At 42.1% G+C, this 26517-nt stretch overlaps 1 protein-coding gene across 1 annotated transcript in view; it reads right to left on the bottom strand.

The window, feature by feature from the left end:
* dpydb (dihydropyrimidine dehydrogenase b) overlaps window positions 1–26517 on the bottom strand; it is a 203083-nt gene that overhangs the window by 59313 nt on the left and 117253 nt on the right. The window contains 1 exon segment of the mRNA XM_037546779.1: window positions 15099–15182. Within this exon segment, the coding sequence (XP_037402676.1) occupies window positions 15099–15182 (84 nt within the window).

Genomic DNA, 26517 nt, shown 5'->3' with positions numbered 1-26517 from the left:
ATTTGAATGGTGCGCATCCTGAGAGCGGAGCAGGCTGTCATAACTCAGAGGCGAGGCTCAGACGTGCCAAATGGAAATGCGATGCGCCTCTGTCGAACGAGCGCTCCGCTCCGGGCTGCTCCGGCAGCTGCTGGAGTTAGCCGCTCCGGGCCCTTTTTCTGTTTTCCTCTGAACAGCAGCGCGCTGGTTGCGTCCATAAAAACACATCTTCATTTTTTTGTCTGCAAGCAAAGAAAGAAAAAGAAAACAGTGGGCTTTTTAAAAAGCAGCTTGACTCCTTAATGTCTGTTACTCAACATAGGCATGTTATACAATGATACGGTGTATTAGAATATTTATATTAGATTCTGGTAAAATCTAGTATATAGATCCAATATTAAAATAAAGAAGAGAAAAAGCACCAATAATATTTAGTATACTGTAGAAAAAGAATACTTGCATAGGGGTACTATTCAGTTATTACATTTTAAGCCTTATTATCTAATAATAACTATGTAACTACTATGTGAGTGACATGAATTATGCCGTACTTTGAAATGTCTGTGGAAGTTATGTAGTTAATTATTCAGCTATTAATATTAGGGTTTATTATTCAGTAGCTACTACAGTATCTGTCTTATATGCTATGTACATACACAAACAGATACACTTTTATCCTACTCTCTCATCGTTTACTCTATTAATCTGATCTCTATTTTTCTATTTCTGCTTAATTTATGTTTGCAGGATTACAGGTTACAAGCAGGATGAGCTTCTTAAGGGAGCAAGTTAACACATGAAAAGTTGATGGTTTTCTACAGATTAAACTGCACAATTGTGTTGCACAAGCCAGTGGAACTCTCTATAGGGGCAGTGTGTGCTACTTTATAGAGGACAATGAAAAGAAACACACTAAAGAGAGCTTGAAAAGACATTTGAATGTTCCCTAAGGCTGAGCCCATACTACATGATTTGTTTCCTGATTTTAACACAAATTTTCACTATCTGAAGTGATTTTCCAGGTCGGGAGCTAGATCGGAAGCGACTTATCCCTTAAGACATAACTGTCTTATCCCTCCGATCGAGCTCTGAAGTGACCTCCCTGATCAGAGACCTCCTAATATACTTAAAATGTTCACGGCCAGAGATTTCCTCAACAAGTGATTCAAACAACAGCCAATCAGAGAGCTAGAAGAGAAAAAGGCAAAGATATGTGCACGAACACCGCCTGAACACAGGTAAGAGCCGATATCAGGTTTATAATGTTGGATCCAGACATCGAAGCCACACACTTTACAATTTCAGCTCAGCATCCAGTTTGTAGTGAAGTATTTCTCCAGCTCTCACTGTATCTCACTGTATTCATCCCCAGTTTTTGCTTTAGTATGCATAAAAACACAAACAGGTCCAGTGAGTTTAGAATTATTTGTGTGATTTGATCTCTGAGAAATTCTAGGACTTGAGTGTGATCCCATTCTTAGTCCATAGGGTTTAATATGATGTCATTCTACCCTTTGCAGCTATAACAGCTTCAACTCTTCTGGGAAGGCTTTCTACAAGGGTTATGAGTGTGTTTATGGGAATTTCTTCCAGAAGCGCAATTGTTAGGTCAGACACTGATGTTGGACGAGAAGGCCTGGCTCACAGTCTCCGCTCTAATTCATCCCAAAGGTGTTCTATCAGGTTGAGGTCAGGACTCTGTGCAGGCCAGTCAAGTTCTTCCACACCAAACCCACTCATCCATGTCTTTATGGACCTGCTTTGTGCACTGGTGTGCAACCAAAGTGTTCCCACAAAGTGGGGAGCAAGAAATTGTCCTAAATCTCTTGGTGCTGAAGTTACTTTCACTGGAACTAAGGGACCGAGCCCAACATAGCTTTTTTTTTTTTTGACAGATTTACATAAACATTACATTTGACATTCAGGCAGGTTTGTGGTCCCTAAAGTGTTAAACCTGTTCTGTGGTGTTTGGATTTGAAGCCTGATTGACTAACTCATCATTAGCTAAGCAAACAGACTACAGGCTCAAACAGTGCCACACAGCACAGTACAGGTTTGATTCTGGCTGCTGCTCTGCTGAAACAAGTGTGAATGATAAACTAATGTCTGAGATAATAAAAGTGGAGTGGCTGGTGTTGGAGTGACTGAAAGCTGAAATCAAATCTGTTCTGTGGTGTTTGGGAATGCAGTGTTTTGGGTAAGCTAATGATAGCTCAGTTAGCAGGCCAATGACCCACACACCACCACAGCACAGGCTCAGTTCCAGCTGATGCTGAAATAACCCTGTTTCGAGGATATTTGAGAGAGTAAAAGTTGAGCGACTGGTGTTAAGAGTGGAAGCTGAAATTGAACGTGTTTTGTGTGTTTGTGGCTCTCACCCTGCAGAGAGTTTTCAGCTCTTATCACCCAAATCACTGGTAGCTCATCACGCGGAGGCCTTTCTGAATGCGAGCTGACCATTGGCCACAATTTGACCACAAATCAGATGTGTTCCCACTGGAAAGGAAAATCCTGGAGGGAAATCGCTTGTCTGAAAGTTTAATCCCTGCAGAGTGCATCACTCCCAGGGCAGTCAGTATAAGAAGTAAACAGAGTTTCCAACCTCTCTTTATCTCTTAGAATTGAACAGGTGGCTTTGTTGCTGTGCCTTTAAGACTGGTGTATGCAAATGAGCTCTGTTCTTATTAGTTGTCCTCTATTCTGTTTCATTCAAAAAGCAGTCATGGTTAAATTATTCTTTGTAAATTTAGTGTGAATCGCTGGGGCTAAAACCTAATAGGTGGATTTATGTACGTGTGCTGTTTTTTGTGACATCACAAAACCAACAAAATCAAAATAGTCCATTTTGCATATCACTGTTGTTGGAAGAAAACCTTGTACCTCCAAAATGGCAACTTTACAGGAGAAGGAAAAAGCCTACTTTACTTTTAATGTAATTCAATGGAACCAGACATTTTTCCATGTCATTTTGGGCCGTTTCTTTTTGTCCATTGTTCATGAAATTTACATACAATGTAAAGGGTAACAATCAAATTGTGTCAAAAACTGAAAAACATCAAAAACAGCAGCGATATACTGACTGTACACACAGGGAAGTGAATGGCAAGTTTTAAAACCTTGAGTGTTTTATGGCATAGCACACTTTTATGTAAAAAAAACTCACTCTTTAATGAAATGAGCCCTTCAAGAGATGATTCTCACACAAAAGGCCATTTTTGGTTTAGGATCTCTGCTGCTGGTCTTGGGTGTTCCTGAAGGTTCTACTGTCTGCCTATAAAGAATATTACATCTGAGTATCTGTAAATGTAACTTACTGACCGGCCACTGAGGTCAGTGTGTGGCTCTGCAGCACCTTGGTCAGCAGGACATGAGTGTGTGTGTGTGAGGATAATGAGGTTTCACAGTACGATATCTGCAGCTCCATCACGCTCAGCACAGCCTTCGCTTTTAGCTCAGAGGAACATGAGCGCATAACGTGAGCTACATTGGAGGAAAATAGCCACCAGTATGGGCCGTGGGAGGTGTGTGGGCAGCCGGCGTTTTAACAAGACTGACAACAACACACACACACACACACACATGCATGAAATTCTGTCGGAGGTTACAAACCAGAATGTTCCAGCGTGATCTGTGGAGAGAGCTTTGGAAAAACAGAGGAAAAATAAAGATGGAATATGAGAAAAGAGAGAAAGGAGAGTGTATGCAAGGGTGAGAGAGAGAGAGAGAGAGAGAGAGAGAGAGAGAGAGAGAGAGAGAGAGAGAGTAATGAATTAAAGAGAATAAGAGAAAGGAAGAGGGAGAGAGAGGGAGAGAGAGAGGAAAAGAGAGAAAAGGAGACAAAGTATAGAGAAAAAAGAATGAATAAGAAAAGAGAAAGAGAAAGAGAGAGAAGAAGAGAAACAGGCAGAAAGCAACAAAGGAGAGAGAAAGAAGAGAAAAAGCAGGAAAGAAAGAGAGAGAGAGAGAGAGAGGGTGGACAAAGGAAAGAGAAAAAAAAGAATGGGGAGAGAGAGAGGAGGAGAGAGGGAGAGAGAGAGAGTGTGTGTGAGAGAGAGAGAGAGAGAGAGAGAGAGAGAGACAGAAAATAACAAAGGAGAGAGAAAAAGATCGAGGAGGAGTGAATAAGAGATCGGGGGCAAAGGAAAGAGAAGAAAGACAATGAGTAAGAGAGAAGAAAATAAAGAGGCTGTGAGGAGAAAGAGAAAGACAGAAAAAAACAAAGGAGAGAGAAAAAAGAACGAGCAGGAGAAAAGAAGAGATGGGGGGCAAAGGAAAGAGAAAAAAGAGAATGAGTAAGAGAAGAACAGAAAGAGGCTGAGAGGAGAGAGAGAGAGGAAGAGAGACAGACAGAAAGAAATAAAAAGAGAACAAAGAGAATGAGTAGGAGAAAATGAGAGAAAGATAGAAAGAGAAAGAGAGAGAGAGAGAGAGAGAGAGAGAGAGATAGAGAGAGAGAGAGACCGAGCACGAGATAGTCTCAATCTTACAGTAACTGCTATCAGTCATTCAGTAACTACTTTGAATGATCCAGTCATTACAATGAATAATTAATTCATTAACGATCCAGTTACTGCATTGAATAATTAAATTACTAATATGAATTTTTCACTAAGTAGTTTGTAAATTACACTATGGTTTTATTTTCACGGTGAGTTTAAAGGGTTACAAGGGTTAAATAAGCAAGACTGCAGCTCAACTAACACGTGAGGTTATGAGACACATCAATCTTACGTAGTCAGGGACTTTGTATCTTAGCCTGAAATCGGTCCCTCAGCTCGTGCACACACACTCCCATTTATGAGCCGACGTACGGGCTCTGGGGCCACAGGGGCCACCACCATAAACAGCAGCTTCAATAACAGGATTATGAAAGCAGGAAAGATATTGTCATAGCTAAAAGGAGGAGCGCATATAAGCACAGGCTTTTATAAAGAAATAGATCTTGTCGTCTGACATAACTGTCTTCTCCCGCGGCCCTGCGATCTACATCGGGTACAGTACCAACATGGAGAATATCACCTTTTTGAAAAGGAGCTATAAATACAGCGGTGGTGGCTCGCGGCAGTCCCGCCTCTGGAGAGCGTGAGGAGTGTGCTTTCACTGCAGCTCTGAGTTCAGCACCTTGGACAGCAGCTCTGTGGGCTGCGCACTGATGCCCAGTAAAAATCACAGGTGTTAAATCAACTCCTACAGAGCCAAACATGCTCAAACAAAGTCCAGCCTGATTCACTCTGACTCTGTAAGAGCTCGTTCTACTATACTGAGTTATACTGAACTCTGTAGCTAAGTGTTAAAGCCATAATTCGGCCAAATATCCAATTTACATATATCTTTTCAATGTGCTCAATCAGCCAAGATGGGGTTGGTGTCCGAAATTTGCTTCTTCAGTTATTCAAGCCTAAGTAACGTAAGTGGTCAGCTGTTGGCACAATTCTCAGGCGAGTTCATGGACCCTAGAGAGTTCAACCTGTTCTGTGGTGAAGCCTGATTGACTAACTCATCATTAGTGTGCAAACAGACTACAGGCTCAAACAGTGCCACAGCACAGTACAGGTTTGATTCTGACTGCTGCTCTGCTGAAACAAGTGTAGATGATAAACTAATGTCAGAGAGTAAAAGTGGAGTGGCTGGTGTTGGAGTGTGTAATGCTGGGGAGCGATGAGGAGGTGGACGCATACGCTGAGAGAAGTTTGATTTATTAAGGGCAAATCCATAATCAGGGTCAAGAGAGTCCAGGGTCAGAGAGCCAACACGGAGAGATCGGTGTACAGACATGATAAACAGAAACACATACTAAACACAACAGAGAACAAAAAAAAAACAGAGCCTAGAAGAACAAACAGCAAATAATACCATACACTTCAAACAAAGACCAGCAAACTAACAGGGGAAGACACAGGACTTAACTAGTAGGAAACAACGAGGGTTAACAATACACAGGTGAATAACACAGGTGAGAACAATCAAGGGTGGAGTCAAGAAACAAGGGGGCAGGACAGGGAGGAACTCAATGAAAACAAAAGCACATGGACAGGACTGGAAGGTAAACACAAGCACATGGACAGGACTGGGAGGTAAACACAAGCACATGGACAGGACTGGGAGGTAAACACAAGCACATGGACAGGACTGGGAGGTAAACACAAGCACTTGGACAGGACCAAAACCAAAACAAAAGCACATGGATGACTGGGAGGGGCCAATCATGTCAGAGTCACTGAAAGCTGAAATCAAACCTATTCTGTGGTGTTTGGGACTGCACAAATTGGACTTGTGCTAACTGCATGCCTGGAGGTATTTTTACACACTTAGTGGGATTTATTAGCGCAATTTATTTGGATGCTAATGAATTATCAAAAATTGTGAAACTTTATTTGCTCTTTGTTCAGATTTTGCACTTTCACGCCCAATGTGAACTCCATCAATTACTGTTGCTGGTTCCTTTGACTTACATTAAAAGTGAAGTAGGTTTTTTCCTTCTCCTGTAAAGTTACCATTTTGGAAATACAAGATATTCTTCTGACAACAGTGATTTGCAGAGCTTTAAAAAGGAACTACTCAAGCATTCAGTGGTTTAGATGATATTTATTTTTATAGAGAAATTTAGCAAGTTAGAATTATTGACCATTATAGTACTAGGAACCAGATGTTTAAAGGCTCTAAAAGCTACATCCTGTTAAGTGACCAGCGGTTATGGATGGGTTGCTTCATACCTGAGACATTGTTCTGTGATAGTTTTGTTATAAAGTTTTGCCCTAAAATGTATTTTTATTACAAACTATTAATCCAGGATTGATTCTGTGTTTCCTCTCAAAACTGCATTCACAACGGTGATCTCCTGTAATTACTGGCCTGTAACTACAGCCATTAAACACAGCTAACACCAATGTTGTATCTGATTCAGTTCCCCATCAAATTCACGTTCTCTTTGACAAATCCAGTCGACAGCTGCAGGCATTCACTGAACACGTAACAACACGAAGCAACAGTGGAACTACGGAAGGCGTATAGCAGCTGTATTTACCCAATTAGTGAAGAACGGTACAAAAAGTATTTATCAGTAAGATTGTTCACTGTTTACTTGAGCTGAAAACAATACTTATCATGGAATCTCAGTTATGCCAGATTATCTTGGCTGAATTTGTATTGTGGATTGGGTGAAAACATGCAGCCTGGTGTTGCTTCCTATGATTTGAAGACCTGATTTGTCAAATGGAATGTGAATTTGAGGGGGAACTAAATTGGATACAACACTGCTGAAGCAGAAGAACCCTGAGTGAATGGAAACTGACGGTGTCAATTTGTTATTCTGCTCACCAGTTTATGGGACAGGAGAGCAAAGTGCAACTGTGATCTATCGCAGCTCCTCTGATGAAGAACATTACTCCCATAAACTAAGAGTTTTGCTGATGCCGTATAATGCAGATACAGACTGTAGTCCATCTGTTTCTCTGATACTTTGTTAGCCTCCTTTTACCCTGTTCTTCAGTGGTCAGGACCCCCATGGACCCTCACAGAGCAGGTACTATTTGGGTGGTGCATCATTTCAGCACTGCAGTCACACTGATGTGGTGGTGGTATGCTAGTGTGTGTTATGTTGGTTCAAATGAATCAGACACAGCAGTTCTGCTGGAGTTTTTAAACGCTGTGTCCACTCACTGTCCACTCTATTAGACACTCCTACCTTGTCAGTCCACCTTGTAGATGTAAAGTCAGAGACCACAGCTCATCTGCTGCACAGTGGTCACAGGATGCTGCTGGCTGGATATTTTTGGTTGGTGGACTATTCTCAGTCCAGCAGTGACACTGAGGTGTTTAAAAACTCCAGCAGCACTGCTGTGTCTGATCCACCCGTACCAGCACAACACACACTAACACACTACCACCACGTCAGTGTTACTGTTGAGAATGATCCATCACCTGCTCTGTGGGGTTCATGGGGGTCCTGGCCACTGAAGAGCAGGGTAAAAGGGGGTAACAAAGTATCAGAGAAACAGATGGACTACAGTCTGTAACTATAGAACTATAAAGTGCTCCTATACAGTAAGTGGAGCTGATAAACTGGACAATGAGCGTAGAAACAAGGAGGTGGTCGTAATGTTATGCCAGGTCGGTGTACATCACTACAGAAATGCCAAGAGAGGACGGACAAACACTGAGCAATCCAGCTATACTCTAACTTCTGTGTTTTGTTTGTGTTGATATTCTCTGTATTGTGTATTTTGTACTTAGTGTAAACTAATATAAAATACGTGAAGCACAAAGTCAAGCAAATGTGAATCGGCTGGCTCTGTGTAGCATGTTTCCAAGTGAACGTTGGGATAGGATTATTTCATCAGTAGTAGGCATCAAATTTAATGACGTTTAAAGGGGTCAGCTGTCCCGTTTCCCCAGCTTCTGCTCATTCTCTCCATTGCTCCTGCTCCATCCCTCTCCTCAACAGGCCCTTTTCGCATTATTTCTGCTGTAAGTAATCATTCCAGGGTAACGCTGCTTCTGCTAAAGCAACAATTATGATGAGTAGAGCGAGGACAGCTCACTCGAGTGTTCAAGTCTGAAGCAAAAACAATGATCTTGGTGACTATGACAAAGATGAAGTGGCACACCTTGCTGTGGTGAGCTGAAGTGATATGAATGCCTGTATATCTGAGGTCAGTAACAGTCCGTAAAAACATAGCGGAATTTGTTTTACCCAGCATTTCTGCGCATTGGTTTCTTGTAAAAGGGCCTATCCCTCCATGTTTGTCTGGGGTAGCACACTCAGAAACATGCTGAATTCACTTCAAAATGTTATGTCAAGTGGTTCCACGCAACTTTAAGTAGTTATCAAGATGCTTAACTGAATATTGTACTCACTGTATTCAAATCACATTTAACTACTTAAGTTATAACTGCACGGGGTGGCACTGTTGCCTCCCAACAAGATGGGCCTGGGTTTAATTCCCTGACCAGGGGACCAAGGTCCTTCCTGTGCCGAGTTGGCATGCTCTCTTGGAGGTTAGGGAACCAGCCCTGTGACCGGAAGGTCACTGGTTCGATCAACTGAGCAGGCAGTACGTGACTGAGGTGCCCTTGAGCAAGACATCTAACCCCCAACTGCACCCTGGGCGCTGCGGATAGATTGTGCTCAGTACCCTCTAGTGTGTGTGTGTGTGTGTGTGTGTGTGTGTGTGTGTGTGTGTGTGTGTGTGTGTGTGTGGTGCTTCACTGCATAGATGGGTTGACATGCAGAGGTGAAATTTCCCTGTTGTGGGACTAAGGGTCACTTAATCAAACTACTGAGTCATGTACTTCTGTTAAGCAGTAAGTTAAAGAGTACACTATTAGAAATTAATGCTCTGGTACATTTTTCGTTCATCAAGGCACAAATAATGTAAATGTTCCCTCAAAGGTACAGCAGTGGTTTAAGGTCTAATTGTGAACCTTAAGTAAGTTTTTCCAGGTGAAAAGTTTGTATTTGTACCTCTTCATACCATTTCGTACCTTACATCACATATGTAAGATGTTCTGTTTTGGGTGGTAGTGCATTCTCAGCACTATAAGACCACTGCTATACAGATATGATTTGGGTGGTGGTCCATTCTCAGCACCAAAAGACCACTGCTGCCAAAATATTATTTGAGTGGTGGGCCATTCTCAGTACTATAAGCCCACCGCTATTCAGATATTATTTGAGTGGTGGTCCATTCTCAGTACTATAAGCCCACCGCTACTCAGATATTATTTGAGTGGTGGTCCATTCTCAGCACTATAAGCCCACTGCTGCTCAGATATTATTTGAGTGGTGGTCCATTCTCAGCACTATAAGCCCACTGCTGCTCAGATATTATTTGGGTGGTGGCCAATTCTCAGCACTATAAGCCCACCACTGCTCAGATATTATTTGAGTGGTGGTCCATTCTCAGCACTATAAGCCCACCACTGCTCAGATATTATTTGAGTGGTGGTCCATTCTCAGCACTATAAGACCACTGCTGCTCAGATATTATTTGAGTGGTGGTCCATTCTCAGTACTATAAGCCCACCACTGCTCAGATATTATTTGAGTGGTGGTCCATTCTCAGTACTATAAGCCCACCGCTACTCAGATATTATTTGAGTGGTGGTCCATTCTCAGCACTATAAGCCCACTGCTGCTCAGATATTATTTGGGTGGTGGCCCATTCTAGGCACTATAAGCCCACCACTGCTCAGATATTATTTGGGTGGTGGTCCATTCTCAGCACTATAAGACCACCGCTGCCCAGATATGCTTTGGGTGGTGGTCCATTCTCAGCATCTTAAGACCACCACTATCCAGACATGTTATGTAGTGCTACCTGGTTAGTGTAACTCTCATTGCTTGTTAGTCACATAGCCTTATAGCGTCAGTACACAACTAAAGAAGCCAACTTCAGACACTAAATGTCTTGACTGATGGAATCCGTTTGTGAAAATGTTGGTAACTTTTATTCTGTGCTGAACTGTCACTTTAATTGGGAAGAATATCTGAAACAAACATTACATAAACATTGGTCATATAGCTCTAGGCTGGATGATGTATATGAGCTGAGACGTGGCCCCCGTTTGCCTTTCCACTGAGGAGAATTGTTTAACATTAGCATATTTGAGTCTTTGTAAGTCACATTTAAGCCTTTGTAAGACCTAAATTGCTTTTTCCCTCCGACAGCGGCGGGTCCAGATAGCAGCGCGTTACTCCTCTCATCTTTAAGCCGTTCCCCATCACCCAGCATGCTCCAGACTGCAGCGCGGAGTGCTGATTAAACACCTCAGCAACATGCAGCCACAACCTAACATTTATGTACCATTACACAATTTCCTACTTATTTCCATACAATCAAAGATGAGAAAGACAGAGAGAGAGGGGAGAGAGACAGAGAGAGAGAGAGAGAGAGAGAGAGAGAGAGAGAGACAAAGAAGAGTGAGTGAGAGAGAGAGAGAGACAGTAAGATAGAGAGAGAGACAAAGAGTGAGAGAGAGAGAAACAGTAAGATAGAGAGAGAGAGAGAGCACACAAAAAAGAGAGGAAGTGAGAGGCAGAAAAGCAGACAGAGAGCGAGAGAGAGAGAGAGAGAGAGAGAGAGAGAGAGCAAGATACAAAAGAAAGAGATTTAAGAGATATAGACAGAAGAAAAGAAGACCGAACAGACAGAAAGAAAGAAAGAAAGAAAGAAGAACAGGAAGAGAGAGTAAACAAAGAGAGAGAATGAGAGACAGAACATTGAAAGAGAGAGTAAAGGAGAAAGAGAAAAGAAAGAGAGAGAGCAAAGAGAGAAAGACAGAGGAAGAAGAAGAAAGAAGGGGAGAGGGGGAAGGGAAATAGGGGGAAGAGAGAGATAGAAAGAGAAAACTCCATCCATCCATCCATTTTCTAAGCCGCTTCTCCGTCAGGGTTGCGGGGTGGTGCTGGAGCCTATCCCAGCAGTCTTCGGGCGAAAGGCAGGATACACCCTGGACAGGTTGCCAGTCTATCGCCGGACAGACAGACAGACACAGTCACTCACAAACTTACACCCAGGGGCAATTTAGCATGTCCAATCGGCCTGACTGCATGTCTTTGGATTGTGGGAGGAAAACGGAGAACCCGGAGGAAACCCACGCAGACACTCGGAGAACATGCAAACTCCACACAGAGAGGACCCCGGTCACCCGGCCAGGGAACCGAACCCAAGCCCTCCTGGTTAAATTCATAATTACAGACTGTAGCCCACCTGATATTACTGCACAGTTTATTTTTGCTGATGTTCAGTTAGAGACTGTAGCTCATCTGCTGATGTACAGTTTCACTTAGTCATCCTCTAGTTCGTCATCAGTGGTCAGTTTCTGACTGCAGAGTCACTCTTGTCTGGATATTTTTGGTGAGCCCACTCTTAACCTATCAGCAGCGCTGATGTGTGTAAAGACTCTAGCAATACTGCTGTGTCTGCCAGCACCACATATCAGTGAAACACCAGGATATGGTATGTTTCCAATAGAATGGCCAAAGTGTGCATAGTTTTATTTCATTTATGGTAGGTGTTTCCAATAAAGTGGCCAACGAGTGCATAGTTCATATCCTGTTTCATTTATTTAGTACATTTCCTGAATCACTGCATTTTGGACGGCGTTCTGAAGCTGTTCATGTGAGAACGTTCACGTCTCTGTGTTTGTAGCTGACGTCCTCAGGCAGTGCAGCGTTCATTTACCGTGTTTGTAGGCGCGTTTGTTCATTTCCGTCTCCAGCAGAATCCCTGTTGTGCTGAAGGAGGCAGGCTTTATTCCCCATTCACCCATAAACACGGCAGAGAGATGGAGTGGTGTCCAGTTTCGGCCATTAGTGCTCACCGCTAACACCGCTAATGCTAAACCACGTCTGCTGCAAACACTGGAAAGCTAATATAATCCCTAAAATATTTACCTCGCACCTCTGCAGGCATTCACTCAGGAGCTTTGGTCAATAATGGCATGAATATGCTTCTCTAAAAGCTCCAGAGGAGCTGAGCATTTCACTGGAGATCCTTTCTGAGAATGTATCTCAGTCCTGTTTTAAATTAGCTGCCAGAGAAGTTACAGCTCATTCCTGTCATCAGTGTAGCAGCATGTGCAATCAGAGTTTTCTACCTTGTTTTATAAAACGGGTAATTCCGGTCCTAAAATCAGAGCCGCATTCGAACACGTTGTAAAATCCACAATATACCCACACCTATGACCACCTCACAGCAACTGAACTCTGTCTCACTGCGGCACGGCATGAAAGTACCCTTGTGCAGTTAATGGAATAATCTTTGACTCTCATGATGCTCACATGAACCATTGATTGTACTGATGAAGAAAGAACCCAGTTCTGTTTAAACTGAGACAACTTATTTTCTTAACTAGCACTAAGCTGGTCAGCTAGCTAACAAGCTGAAAGATGGAAAACAACCTAAACAACTCCATCATTAATATCACAGGCATGAATTATAGTACTTACTGTGTGATTAACTGTAAAACGGCAGTATAAAACACTAAAGAATGCCAGTTGAATGTTTTCAAATGTCCATGTTTCAGTCATAAGTAGCGTCAAACCCAGGCTGAATCTAAACAGCTCTGTATTCCATAAAGAAAGCGTTAGCTATGGAAGTTTATAAATTCTGGCCTCTACAGCCAAATAGTGCATCGTTTCTCGAGTGTGGATGTGTCTGAATCCCAAATGACGATGTTTAAGCTGTATTTTGCTCTGTTGGGTTGCAGGATGTAGTATGTAACTTCCTACATAGTGCACTATGTAGGGAGCAGGGAGCCATTTGTGATTCAGCCCCAGCACAAGAAGAGGGCCACTGCTGGATTGGTGCTAAATAAGACTTGTGGTGGTAATTTGGTGACCAGAAAGTACTTACAAAGTGAGTTTTTGCATTAACCAGTGTTATCAGATGACTTCAATAATACAGCAATGGGTAGCATGAACATTCTTCTCCTCGTTTAGTGGTCTATGGTTGCTTGGCAATGACATCATACTCTAAAGGAAATACATTTCTAGGCAGAATACTCATTTATGTCTACTATTATTAAGAATTATCGAAATTATTTTCTGAAAAAGTTTGTATTTCATCATAGTTTATGTTAGGCAGCTTTCTATAAAAACAATAAGCCACGAGGGGCCATGTGTTACGGAAATTTTATCGTGGGGAAGAGTGTTTCAGGGATTTGTGTCGTGCCTGAGAACACCCTTGCTGTGATAAAATCCCAGTAACGCATGGCCCCGAGTGGCTTATTGCTTTAGACCATCACTGCATAAAAGATGCTAAAGGCTTCCTTTACTGGTGGATACATTGATTTGTTTGAGCACGCAAGTTCATTCAAAGCAAAATTCGTCTCAGTAAGCACAGTAAAAAGTAATTATGTCTGACAATCATAATGATGCATTTTCCAGTTCAGAAATGTTTTTGAGGCCCAATAATAAGCATCCACACATTTTTGGCTTTGTTTGATCTCTTAGCCAGCTGTACATGATAAACAAATATAGCGTTTGACTGAAATCATTAATATCTGTCTGCAAAGTAGTTGGTGAGTGTGTGTATCCATGTTTGTCTGTAAATTGTGGGATGCAGCAGCTTCCTGTAAGCTACTGTTTTTCCTATCACTGTGTAAAAGAAGCTCCATGCAACCTTTATTGATGCTGTATTATTGTTACATACACTGATCAGGCGTAACATTATGACCACCTCCTTGTTTCTACGCTCATTGTCCATTTTATCAGCTCCACTTACTGTATAGGAGCACTTTATAGTTCTGCAGTTACAGACTGTAGTCCATCTGTTTCTCTGATACTTTATTACCCCCTTTTACCCTGTTCTTCAGTGGCCAGGACCCCCATGAACCCCACAGAGCAGGTGATGGATCATTCTCAACAGTAAATACTCTATAGGTGCACTTTGTAGTTCTACAGTTACAAAGTATCAGAGAAACAGATGGACTACAGTCTGTAACTGTAGAACTACAAAGTGCTCCTATACAGTAAGTGGAGCTGATAAAGTGGACAACAAGCATAGAAACAAGGAGGTGGTCATAATGCTATGCCTGACCAGTGTACTTTAAATAAATAAATAAATAAATAAATAAATAATAAAACTGTTTTTGGGTAACACTTTGTTTAAGCTGTATATGCTGTGCAGATTCTCACTTTTGCTATTGTCTTGCATTTAACTAAATATTTATTCAAATTATCTTAGTAATAACCATATAATAATACTAATGCTTACTTCTCTAACCCTCACCCTGGCCCTAACTCCAACCTTAACCTCACCCAAAAACCTAAACCTTACCTTGACTTCACTAAACCTAATCCTGGTGTTAACTCAGAGTTATTCTTGGGTTATAGAACTATGTAATAAAGCTTTGGGTCTGCTGGTGGCCCCTGTCCATTTTAGGGGTTAATTCACATTTAGCTGGACAGTACATGTTGTATTTAAATCTGTTCTGGTCCATGCTGTCAGATATCTTAGTAGGCAATCAGCTCTGTACACTAATCATTGCTGCTTTGGGCACAACTATCACTGGAGCTTCACCAGGAGCAGAACAAGAAATACTCCTGACTCTATAAAATGTTTTATATAAAAGCTCCATGTTTAATTTTCTTAGTGAAGGTTGAGGTTAATTACCTGTCCACAGGCCTGTCCCATACCCCTCTCACCCATGCCATGTGGACAGGACAGATTCATCTCCACAGCATCAGCTTTGGAGGCCTGTTCAGAGAGAGAGAGAGAGAGAGAGAGAGAGAGAGAGAGAGAGAGAGAGAGAGAGAGAGAGAGAGAGAAAGAAAGAGTGGGAAACAGAGAAAGAGAGAGAGAGACAAAGAGCAAAGAGAGAGAGAGAGAGAGAGAGAGAGAGAGAGAGAGAGAAAGAAAGAGTGGGAGACAGAGAAAGAGAGAGAGAGACAAAGAGCAAAGAGAGAGAGGGGGAGGGAAAGAGAGAGAGGGAGAGAGAGAGGAAGAGAGAGAGAGAGGGAGACAGGGAGAGAGAAAGAGAGAGAGAGAGAGAGGGAGACAGACAGAGAGAGAGAGAGAGAGAGAGAGAGAGAGAGGGAGAGAAAGAGAGAGAGAGAGAGGGAGACAGAGAGAGAGAGAGAGAGAGAGAGGGAGAGAAAGAGAGAGAGAGAGAGAGAGAGAGAGAGAGAGAGAGGGAGACAGAGAGAGAGAGAGAGAGAGAGAGAGAGAGAGAGAGAGAGGGAGACAGAGAGAGAGAGAGAGAGAGAGAGAGAGAGAGAGAGAGGGAGAGAAAGAGAGAGAGAGATAGGGAAAGAGAGAATGAGAAATTATAATAACTGCCTTATAACCACAACCTAAAGGAAAACCAATGAAGCAAAGCAATAATTTATTTTATAAAAAGTTAATTTAATTCTTTATTTATGACTAATAACCTTGTAATCAACTTCTTTTCAGTGGCTCTGTTTTATCCTTTACCCCTTACAATTAAACTTTTTTTTCTTTTTTGTTCTGTTGCTTGCATTGTTAACCTTGAATCTTTATTGTTTTTTTTTAAACATAATTATTTGAAACTCCAGCTACTCTTTGTCTTTAAATTTCATGATGAACAGACCAACAAACAAGGACCAAAATTACCTAGGAAAAAATATTTTTGCTCTGACTTCCATTACAAAGTTAAGAACGTTTTTTTTCTGTTCTTGTAAATTTACAATTTTGGAGACAAGAGATTTTGTTCTGGAAGTGACAATAAGTGCTTGAACACTAACTGGCTGCCCTATGTAATGCCTTGAGCTTCACTCCAGGGAAAACAACCAGTGAACCTAATAAAGGTCGTAAACTGTAAATGGGACAGGACCCCTTGGTGGGACCCTCAAGGGTACATCTCAGTACCTTTAGTCAGGGAACATAACTGAACCACAATCCACTGAAATGATATTTTCTAAGCTGTACTGACTCCACACACCCCGTCTTGCCTTCAGGCTTTTATTCTACTGCTCTGTTTTATAACATTCGGTTATGAAAAGGTACAAATACAAACTTCTCACCTGGAAAAACCTATTTAAGGTCCACAATTGGAGCTTAACACTAGAAGTCCCAGAGAGGGGTCATTTAACATTTCTACCTCTGGAACCCAGAGACGGGTCGAGTGACCTGGAGGATTTTAGCTAACATCCTATAATCACCGTCTTTTGTTCTGTAAATAAGGCCATTACTGGCGCACCACAGGAGGTTGTTGTTTGCCATTGAGTTTAGCTATTTAGTTTCAACAGCACTTTGTGTTGTTGTATTGTGTGACCGTGTTTGGCTTCCTTTTGGTGGTATCCTCAGTCTCAACCACACTGTGCAGTGGTTGAAAACACCTGAGTGGTGAATTCAGTGCAGTCCATCTGTCTAGCGGATTGAGGAATTTCCTGGCGACTCTTGTTGACTGTGCCGAGGATAGTGGTTTTCCGGCTAAGCAGTCGTTGTGCAAGTGAGAGTGATGTAAAGAAATTGTCCGTGGTTACAGTTCTGCCCTTGTCCATGAATGGTTCCATCAGCCTCATCACTACAGTCTCGGACAGTCTCTCCCCGTTGGGACGACTGGGGTCCTTGCCAAGATATGGGAGGACATTACAGATGTACTTTGATTTCAAGTCGCAAGCCACCCAAAACTTGTCTGGTTTTGCTGCACTGTATTGCAGAAAACAGCAGCGAGTCTTTGACGGGAAAAGCTGTTCATCAATAGTGATGTGTCGACCAGGGCTGTAGGATGCGATGCAGTTGGTGACAAATGATCTCCACACATCAGAGATTGCAGCAAACTTATCGGTAGGTTGAAATCTCTGGGACTTCTAGGGTTAAAGCTTTTGAGGAACCTTTGAGGAAACATTACATTGTTTGTACCTTGATGAACGAAAAATGTATCTCCACAACATCTTTGCTTCTAACAGTGTATAAATGTCTTCTGAGATTTAGTCTATTATTTTGCTTTGTCTTTTTACAGCCAAAATCATAAAACAATGCATCAGGCATCAGGGAGTGTATTCATAACAATGTCATTAATACATTTTCTGTGAGGGAACTTTAACTCTTAGACGATGTCTGATTCCTATCACCACCACTGTGGACATTTCTGACTTAATTTAATTATGCAGAAATTTTGAAATCCTTCAGGAAAGCAATCCAATCCCTATAGCTTTAATGTGACTGGGACAAACTACCTCCTAAATAGGTGTAAATATGCAAATGTTTTTGTGACCAAATAAAACCCAATGAATTTAAAAATTTATCCTACATGCTTTTCATGATATGGGCCTCTTCGACATTCACCTAGAAAAACAGTTCAGGCACAGAAGCACCCGGATGCACACAAATCCTAAAGACTCTTCATCATTATTCAGGTAACACACATGAAACATGGAACATGGCAGATGTCATGAAACAGAAACTCCACAAAACCGGAGAAAATAAAGAGAGAGAGAAATCCTGCACATCTGTTCCTGGGATTCAAACCACAGAAAGGCAGCTTAAAATAGGCCCTAAAAATGTTTGAGGTGTCAGAGCTGCTGTGCATGAGTGAGGGAGGAGTTGAGTGAATGAATGAGTGAGGAAATGTACGTGAAGCCTTAAGTGCATAAGGGAATGAGTGAGTGAGCTACGGATTGAGAACAATCTGCTATATAATTGCTCTAAACCATTAATTCTAAGCAATTCTTATTTGTTTGATTTTCAATTTGAAATTTTCCTTCTTGTAATTGAAATTGAGACTTGCAAAACAGCTCTTGTGGGTTCTGTGATATTTTGGCAATATTGCAGCTCTGAGGTATAAAGGAGGATGATGCTGCATGCTTGGCCATACCTTCATCTGAGCCCCTGGGACTGCTGTGGGGTCTTCAGCCAGTGGACCACCACTCATTGATGTTTTATTCCTTTATCCCCTAGCTCCTGTCCTTCCTCCTTAGCTGCAGCTAGAAGCCTTCCTTCTCATCCTCTTCTGCCTTTGGTTGGCTTCTGGAGCTTTTCTCCTGCTACTGCCATATCTTTGGGTTGCCGTGTTGCTGCTGAACTTACAAATCTCCAGCATCCAACATCCATGGGGTAGCTGATGGCCCTCTAGCCAGCAACGTTATACTCGGTGTGCAATACTGATACTTTGCCTTCTTGTTTCTGCTACTATCCATCCTCCCTTTGTATGGTAAGCTCAAAGAATAGGACAGTCCTGGCAGCCCCAAACCAACACCAGTATATCAGGGTGGAAAGATGTGATGGTCATCTCTCTGGACAACTAAAATTGCTTGCCAAAACTGACCCTCACATTCCCCTTATTGACTCATGGGTGAGTAGTTTCAGGCTTCTTCACCTTCTAGGGGGCAGTTGGGGCTGGAGAATACAAAGGGAACCAGCCCTGTGACTGGAAGGTTCCTTGTTCGATCCCCTGGGCTGACAGCCCATGACTGAAGTGCCCTTGAGCAAGACACCTAACCCCCAATTGCTCCATGGGGAAGTGTGCTCACTGCTCCCTAGTGTGTGAGTGTGTGTGTTCACTAGTGTGCATGCATGTGTGTGTTTCACTGCATGGATGGGTCAATTATGGAGGTCTAATTCCACAGTTTGCAATCACAGTTGGCTGATGGTATGGAATTCAATTAAATTCTTTAGGACCTGGTTGTGTCTATGCCTGGTACAACAAGTCCTTACATCCTGACAGGATATGTTGAAGGCTTGTGTTGGTGGTATAACAAAGTGGACAATACTCCTCTTTGCTCCACCACTAGTTCAGGTCAGGGGTGTTACCCTGATAAGGAAACTGACTTGTGGGCTTGTGGGATTTTTTTAAACATTATGCCTAAGCTCTCCCATGTTATCCGTTGACAGTCTTTCAACACCATGTTTACCTTGTAATACACTGCTCTGGCCTTTGTGCCTCTACCACAAATATAGTTCTGTTCTTTTCTGGTGGCCTTGGACCAGAACCACAACACTTCAAGTCCAAGGCTAAGATACTAGAAGCTGCCCTTCTAACCTTCATCTGCTGATCCTTTGTTTACCTTCTGAAGCTTTTCTCCTGCTACTGTCAAATCTTTGGGTAGCCATGTTGTTGCAACATCCAACATCCATGGAGTGGATCTATGGATCTATACATTTTGAATTCTGCCAAAGATGTCTTGATGTCTCAGCCTGTTGGTGGCCTTTTGATGGTCCAATTCTACTTGTGTTTTCATTTCTGTCCTTTTCAGACTGAAGCACCCACTTCCCTTACCAGTAAGTCAGTTGTAGAACTTGTCTGCCTTTCTACTGATTGTACACCAGACTCCTAAACTGAAGTGGTAGCCGCAAAGCGTTGTTCCTGAAGAGGGCTACTTCAGAGAGGCATTGCGCAAGTTCTAGCCATTTGTATGAGGATTTATGAGCTGGCCACCCTATTCATTATGACACAGGGAATTCCATACATCTTTAGAGACCACATAATCATTTGGAACAGGTGCCACCACACCTGAGAGCTGTTTCTGTGGTACTTTTCTCATCTGTCTGTCAAAGAGCTTTACCATGTACTTAAGCTATGGAATATGGACTTACTTGCCAAAGTGAGATTGTCTAACTACAACAAAGATTGCACCTGAGCCATTTTTGTACAGGCTTTGTGACTCAGAAGGCTTAATCTACAATTTTACCCAGATCACAAGTTCAGCAATTTGTATCAACAGCCTTCTTGGGAATACTGCCTTCCAAAGGATATAGGTTTTCAGTGGTGGTGGCCACCTAGGCATAGATTTAGATTTTTATGCCTAGCGTCAATGAGAAGATTTAAAAGACTTCTCAGAAACAGAATAGGGCATGGCAATTCCTACTTCCAAAACCTGTCACCAGTTCTAAAGTGTTGCAGGCTAAACATAATTGGAGGTCACTGTAGTAGTTGCATAACAGGACTCCACAGCAAAGTCAATGAGATAGTGTGGGATGGATATACAGGTTTTACTGATACTCAACAAATAGGCTGCTTTTTTTTATTTGGCTCTCTGAATCTGTTCCTAAATCATTGATGCATGCTCCATGTAACCCATAAAGCCTGAAACATCTGCCATTTGAAAGTTGGTATCCACATAGCCACTGTTCATGTGGAAGTTAGTCATCCTTTTGAAGACAACAATGAAGATATTTGTCTCTACACTCTGCAAAGCAATACTTCTGAAGTGGCTTAAGTCACTGGTATTCTGTCCTTTGCCATTCTGATGGAATTGCATGTTCCAGGCAATTTGCATCAGTTATTTGGACATTCTTGTACATATTGTGTAGTATCCCATCAACGTTTGCCTTGAGCTGATGCTGACTATGCCCTTCAAACAGTTCCTCTGACTCCACAGAGCATGGGGAGAGAGGTGTCAAACAGGGAGGCTTGTAGGGCAGGTCAAGGAATATAGACTGGTGTTCTTAGGGGGGTTGTCTTTGCTATATTCTTTGAAATCAGAACCTTTAGCCAACTGTGTTTTGCACACAGATGAATCAGACCTCCATATTTAACACATCCAAGCAGTGAAACCCCATATATGTGCACACTAGTGAACACACACACTAGGGGCAGTGAGCACACTTGCCCAGAGCAGTGGATGGCCCTATCCACAGCACCTGGGGAGCAATTGGGGGTTAGGTGTCTTGCTCAAGGGCACTTCAGTCACATACTGTCATCTGAGAGCATCAAGCCGGTGACCTTCCTGTCACAAGGCTGGTTCCCTAATCTCCAGCCCATGACAGCTCCCAGTGTTGTGTTGGTCTCTGATGTACTGCTCCAACTTCTCTTTTGTGGTGTCCTCTTATCCTCTAGCAGCTGTCAGGTATGTCTAAATGGACCCTTAAATGAGCCGTCTTTTGCCTTTTCTTTCTTCTTCCTGTTCTTTAGAATGCACCTCTGTATAATCTTCCCAGTTACTGTTTCACCATCTTCTGCATTTCCTTCAGGCAATCCTACCATCTCATACCCTCTGTCACCTTCCTCCAGTTCCTCCTGATATGTTGCTGTCTCTGTATTAGTTGATGAATATCTTTCCCCCCACTTTCCCTTCCTCTTAGAGTAGCCATCTGCTTATTGGCACCCTTAGCAGAGCTGTCTCTGCACTCATATAGGATGTCCCCAAATGAATGTGGCTTTCCACCTGGCCATGTAACAAATGGGCTAATAATTCACTGAGGTCCTCTGCCACACTTCTACCTAATTTGCTAAAGTAGCCAGGCCAATAAAGCCTGCTGAAGTGAGTGACCCAGGGAAGGAATAACAGCATGAACCAGTGAATGAGTGAGTGAGTTAGTTTGTTAGTTAGTGAGGAAATGTGTGAATGGATGAGTGTGGTGGAAGCAGAAAGCGTTCAACAGGCAATTAAGCCACAGCACCCATTCTAAACCAAACTGGAGCCTTTCCAACTGCACAAAAACTCAACAAAACCTGCCACTGCAAACCTGACAGCCATTAGAGAGAGGCAACGAGAAATAGAGCCAGAGAGATTGAGAGAGAGAGAGAAAGAAACAGTGAGAGAAAGTGAGATATAGAGCGATTTGGCTGTGGTATACAGGCACAAAATGGCAGAGGGGGCCAAGCAGCAGAGAGGAGTGAAGAATCATAGGCAGCTTTGCTGTTCATGTCTTCATCTATTATGAGCCATGCTGAGGTTGGGCTGTCAGTCAAGCAGAAGGGAGTTTATATTTCAGCATGTGAGAGTATTTCTCCACTGAGCGTGAAATGGTGTGGAGGCTGCAGAACTCACAATCAATTCTCCCTCTGCACAGTCTTCATTCTCCATGCCAATACACAGTAGATACTGTAATGAATAATACAAGGTATTGCATTAATGCTCTGAGGTATTATGACCTTTGAGATGTTCTCTAATGATGTTTTAGTCTGTGATGTGTATGGTTTTTCCCCAGTGTTACTTCACTGTGAAGCTACACAGCTGTGAAAATTTTCGCTCTGCTTGAACGTGACATATGAAAACGTCAATGATCAAAAGCTGACAAGAAGCAAAAAGCCACTGGTTGTTCTTGCTGGAAGGCACAAGAGTGGCCCACTGATCCTCACACGCTGTGACTCTGTCCCAGTGGATGACCAGAGGCTATTCACGGCCTTGGAAAGTGCACTAGCCCATTCATACGCTGTGCAAATTCAACTACTGTACACAGTGTTCTTCACCAGAATGGGAAATTCAGTATAGCAACACTATGGAGAAAATTCACCAAACCTCAAATATCAGCAAACTGTCCATCCTGTTAGGTAAGTGGTAATGGTGCTGGCAGGACAGTTTACTGTCACATTTAAAATAAAAAATAAAATAAAATAACTATAAAAAATAAAACATTATATGTTTGTACTTTACAATGAGAGGGGAAAGCCTTTTTCAATTTAACCGCTTTCCACAGTAGCCATAAAATATAATTTCTACCTGTATGGAGATTCCTCAGTTAAACTATGCATTTATTCTTCAGTAAATAATGATATAATAGGAATTATCCCTTACCCTCACCCAAAACCTAATTCTAACTTTAACCTGAACCCAAATACTAATCCTAACCATTATCCTGGCTCTAATCCTAAATATTAACCTTCAACCCAAAACCTAATCCTAACCTCTCACCCTGACCCTAATCCTAACCCTCATCCTGGCTCTAATCCCTCAATCCAGAATCTATTCCTAACCCTAAATTGTGACAGGGGCATGTTTACCACTGTGTTACATCACCTTTCCTTTCAACAACACTCAATAAGTGTTTGTGAACTGAGGACACTAATTGTTGAAGCTTTTTAGGTGGAATTCTTTCCCATTCTTGCTTGATGTTCAACTTCAGTTGCTCAACAGTCCGGGTTCTCCATTGTATTTGACGCTTCATAATGCACCAAACATTTTCAATGGGAGACAGGTCTGGACTGCAGGCAGGCCAGTCTTGGACCCGCACTCTTTTACTATGAAGCCACGCTGTTGTAACACGTACAGAATGTGGCTTGGCATCGTCTTGCTGAAATAATTCAGGGATGTCCCTGAAAAAGACGCTGCTTGGATGGCAGCACATGTTGCTCCAAAACCTGTATGTACCTTTCAGCATTAATGGTGCCTTCACAGATGTGCAAGTTACCCATGCCATGGGCACTAACACACCCCCAAACCATCAGAGATGCTGGCTTTTGAACTTTGCGCTGATAACAATCCGGACAGTCCTTTTCCTCTTTGGCCCGGAGGACACGACGTCCATGATTTACAAAAACAATCTGAAGTGTGGACTCGTCAGACCACAGGACACTTTTCCACTTTGCGTCAGTCCATCTCAGATGAGCTCGGGCCCAGAGAAGCCGGCGGCGTTTCTGGGTGTTGTTGATATGTGGCTTTCGCTTTGCATGGCAGAGTTTCAACTTGCACTTGTAGATGGAGCAACGAACTGTGTTCACTGACAGTGGTTTTCTGAAGTGTTCCTGAGCCCATGTGGTTAATATCCGTTACAGAATGATGATGGTTTTTAATGCAGTGCTGAGGGATCAAAGGTCATGGGCATTCAATGTTGGTTTTCTGCCTTCCTGCTTACTTGCAGAGATTTCTCCAGATTCTCTGAATCTTTTGATATTGTGGACCGTAGATGATGAAATCCCTAAATTCCTTGCACTTGCATGTTGAGAAACATTGTTCTTAAACTGTTGGACTATTTGCTCATGCAGTTGTTCACAAAGTGGTGAACCTCACCCCATCCTTGCTTGTGAACGACTGAGCCTTTCAGGGATGCTCCCTTTATACCCAATCATGACACTCACCTGTTTCCAATTAACCTGTTCACCTATGGAATGTTCCAAACAGGTGTTTTTTGAGCATTCCTCAACTTTCCCAGTCTTTTGTTCCCCCTGTCCCAACTTCTTTGGAACGTGTTGCAGGCATCAAATTCAAAAAGAGTGAATATTTGCAAAAAACAATAAAGTTTATCCGTTTGAACATTAAATATCTTGTCTTTGTAGTGTATTCAATTGAATATAGGTTTAAAGGGATTTGCAAATCATCATATTCTGTTTTTATTTATGTTTTACACAACGTCCCAACTTCATTGGAATTGGGGTTGTATGTGATTTTCAATCTTAATTTCATTTTCGTCTTCTTGGGTTAGCAAGCAAGTTAACATTTATAAAATTGCTTTTAATTGTCAGGTCATCGTGAAATGTTCACAGAAGCTAGTGTTCAAATAATGTTTAAACATAAAACCCAAGGTTATGATGTTTTACTATGACAGAGACAGTATGAGCTTTATCAGACAATTACTGTGCAGCTTCTAAAACTATCTTTATGCAGCTTTTCTATGCCTGCACTTGTATAAACTGACATTCTGATTTATGCTCTTTGACATTTTTAAGTTAATTCTTTTTGTAATTGAAACTTAAATCCCTTAAAGAAATATTCTTTGTTATTTCTGTGATGCTTTTACCAATGAAGCTTACTGAACTGAAGTCTGAGCATTCGTTGTGTATAAGTGTATGAGTGTAAGAGAACACTTCACTTCATTAGAGAGCAAGAGGCCTCGACACGATCACTGATTAGTCCTGACATGAACTTTGACAAGAACTATCCACTGCACTCTGATCAAAGCTCGGCTGCCCGGCCCTGTCCCAATCTAGTAGCATCAACACAGCTGTGACAGACAGTTCTGTTCTGTTTGGGCTTCATTAGATACAAGATGAGTGAGTGAGTAAGTGAATGAGAGAGTGACTGAATGATGAGTGAATGAGTGATTGAGTGAGTGAGTAAGCAAGTGAGTAAATGAATAAAGGATTAAATGACTAGGTGAATTAAGGAGTGAGGGAGTGGGTAAGTGATCAAATGAGTAAGTGAGCGAGTGAATAGATGAAGGAAGTGAGTGACTCAGTGCATGACTAAGTGAATGAAGGTGTGAAGAATAAAATGATAGTTAATAAATGAAGGGAGTGAGTGACTCGGTGAGTGAGTGAATGAGTAAGTGAGGGAGTGAGCAAGTGAATGAATGAGGGAGTGAGTGCATCAGGGACTGAATGAGTGAGTGAATGAATGAAAGTGAGAACATCAGTGAAGTTTGTGAGTTTATGAGTTTGTGAGTGAGTGAGTGAGTGAGTGAGTGGAAACATTCATTCATTTACACTCATTTCCGCATTAAATTCACATTCTATAAATCACTACTTAAACATGAATTTCCCAATAGGAACATTTTAAGATCAATTGTGTGTATAAATGGATCCACAGACATCAGGAGAATTGAACACCTCTAAAAGCTTCCTCACCATTATTACATCATTATGACACCATTATTACATGGTTATGAATGTGCTGTCTGATATTGTTTAATGATAGTTTTGAAAAGGGTTTGACTAAAATAAAATGGCTGAGTGTTGTAGACATTGGGAAAGTGTTCTAAAGGTTATTAAATACAAACACTGCTAGATGTAAACTAACACAGCTGTGCACTGAATAGACAGCATAAGACTGGCAACCTCACCAAAATACCAACTACCAAAATACCCCACACAAACCAACAAGCTTTGTCAAGGTTAAGCTCCACTGGAAGGTTTAGGCTTCAATGAGTTTGTTTACATGCACTCAATAATCCGCTCATACTCAGATTTCTGCAGTTATCTGATCATTCAAATGGTCGTGTACACAGCATACTCCAATTTCTTAGATCTGAAGTTTAAAAATATGATTAAGAAAGCTGATAATCAGATTTCTCAGTGCATGTGAACTCTTACTCTGATTTCTTTCCGATTTCTCAGTCTGCACATGTGTGGAAACAGACGGCTATACCGGAAATAAGCAAGCAGCATCACCGCCAGACGCAGCGAAACAGCTGGCAGCAATTTCAGAGGCATGATGTAACAACACGCACTCACTCTAGAACGTTACGTTTCTCAGACTGCTCAGTGCTCAATTGTTCACGGAGCAATATGTGTTTGAGTGCGATTGGTCTGGAGGGTTGGCAATGGGAAGTTGGGGGAGACACTTTCATGTTGTGGCCTACCCTAGACAGGTCATAACATAAATTGAGGGCTCGTCCAGGGTTTTAACCTGGGACCTCTCGCTGGATTTTTGCTCAGTAATCAGACTTCTCAGTGCATGTGAACTCTTACTCT

Source organism: Pygocentrus nattereri, chromosome 17 (genome assembly GCF_015220715.1).
Source record: "Pygocentrus nattereri isolate fPygNat1 chromosome 17, fPygNat1.pri, whole genome shotgun sequence".
Lineage (NCBI taxonomy): Eukaryota > Metazoa > Chordata > Actinopteri > Characiformes > Serrasalmidae > Pygocentrus > Pygocentrus nattereri.
Note: the sequence above shows the minus strand (reverse complement) of the source record. Positions and strands in the feature narration are given on the sequence as shown.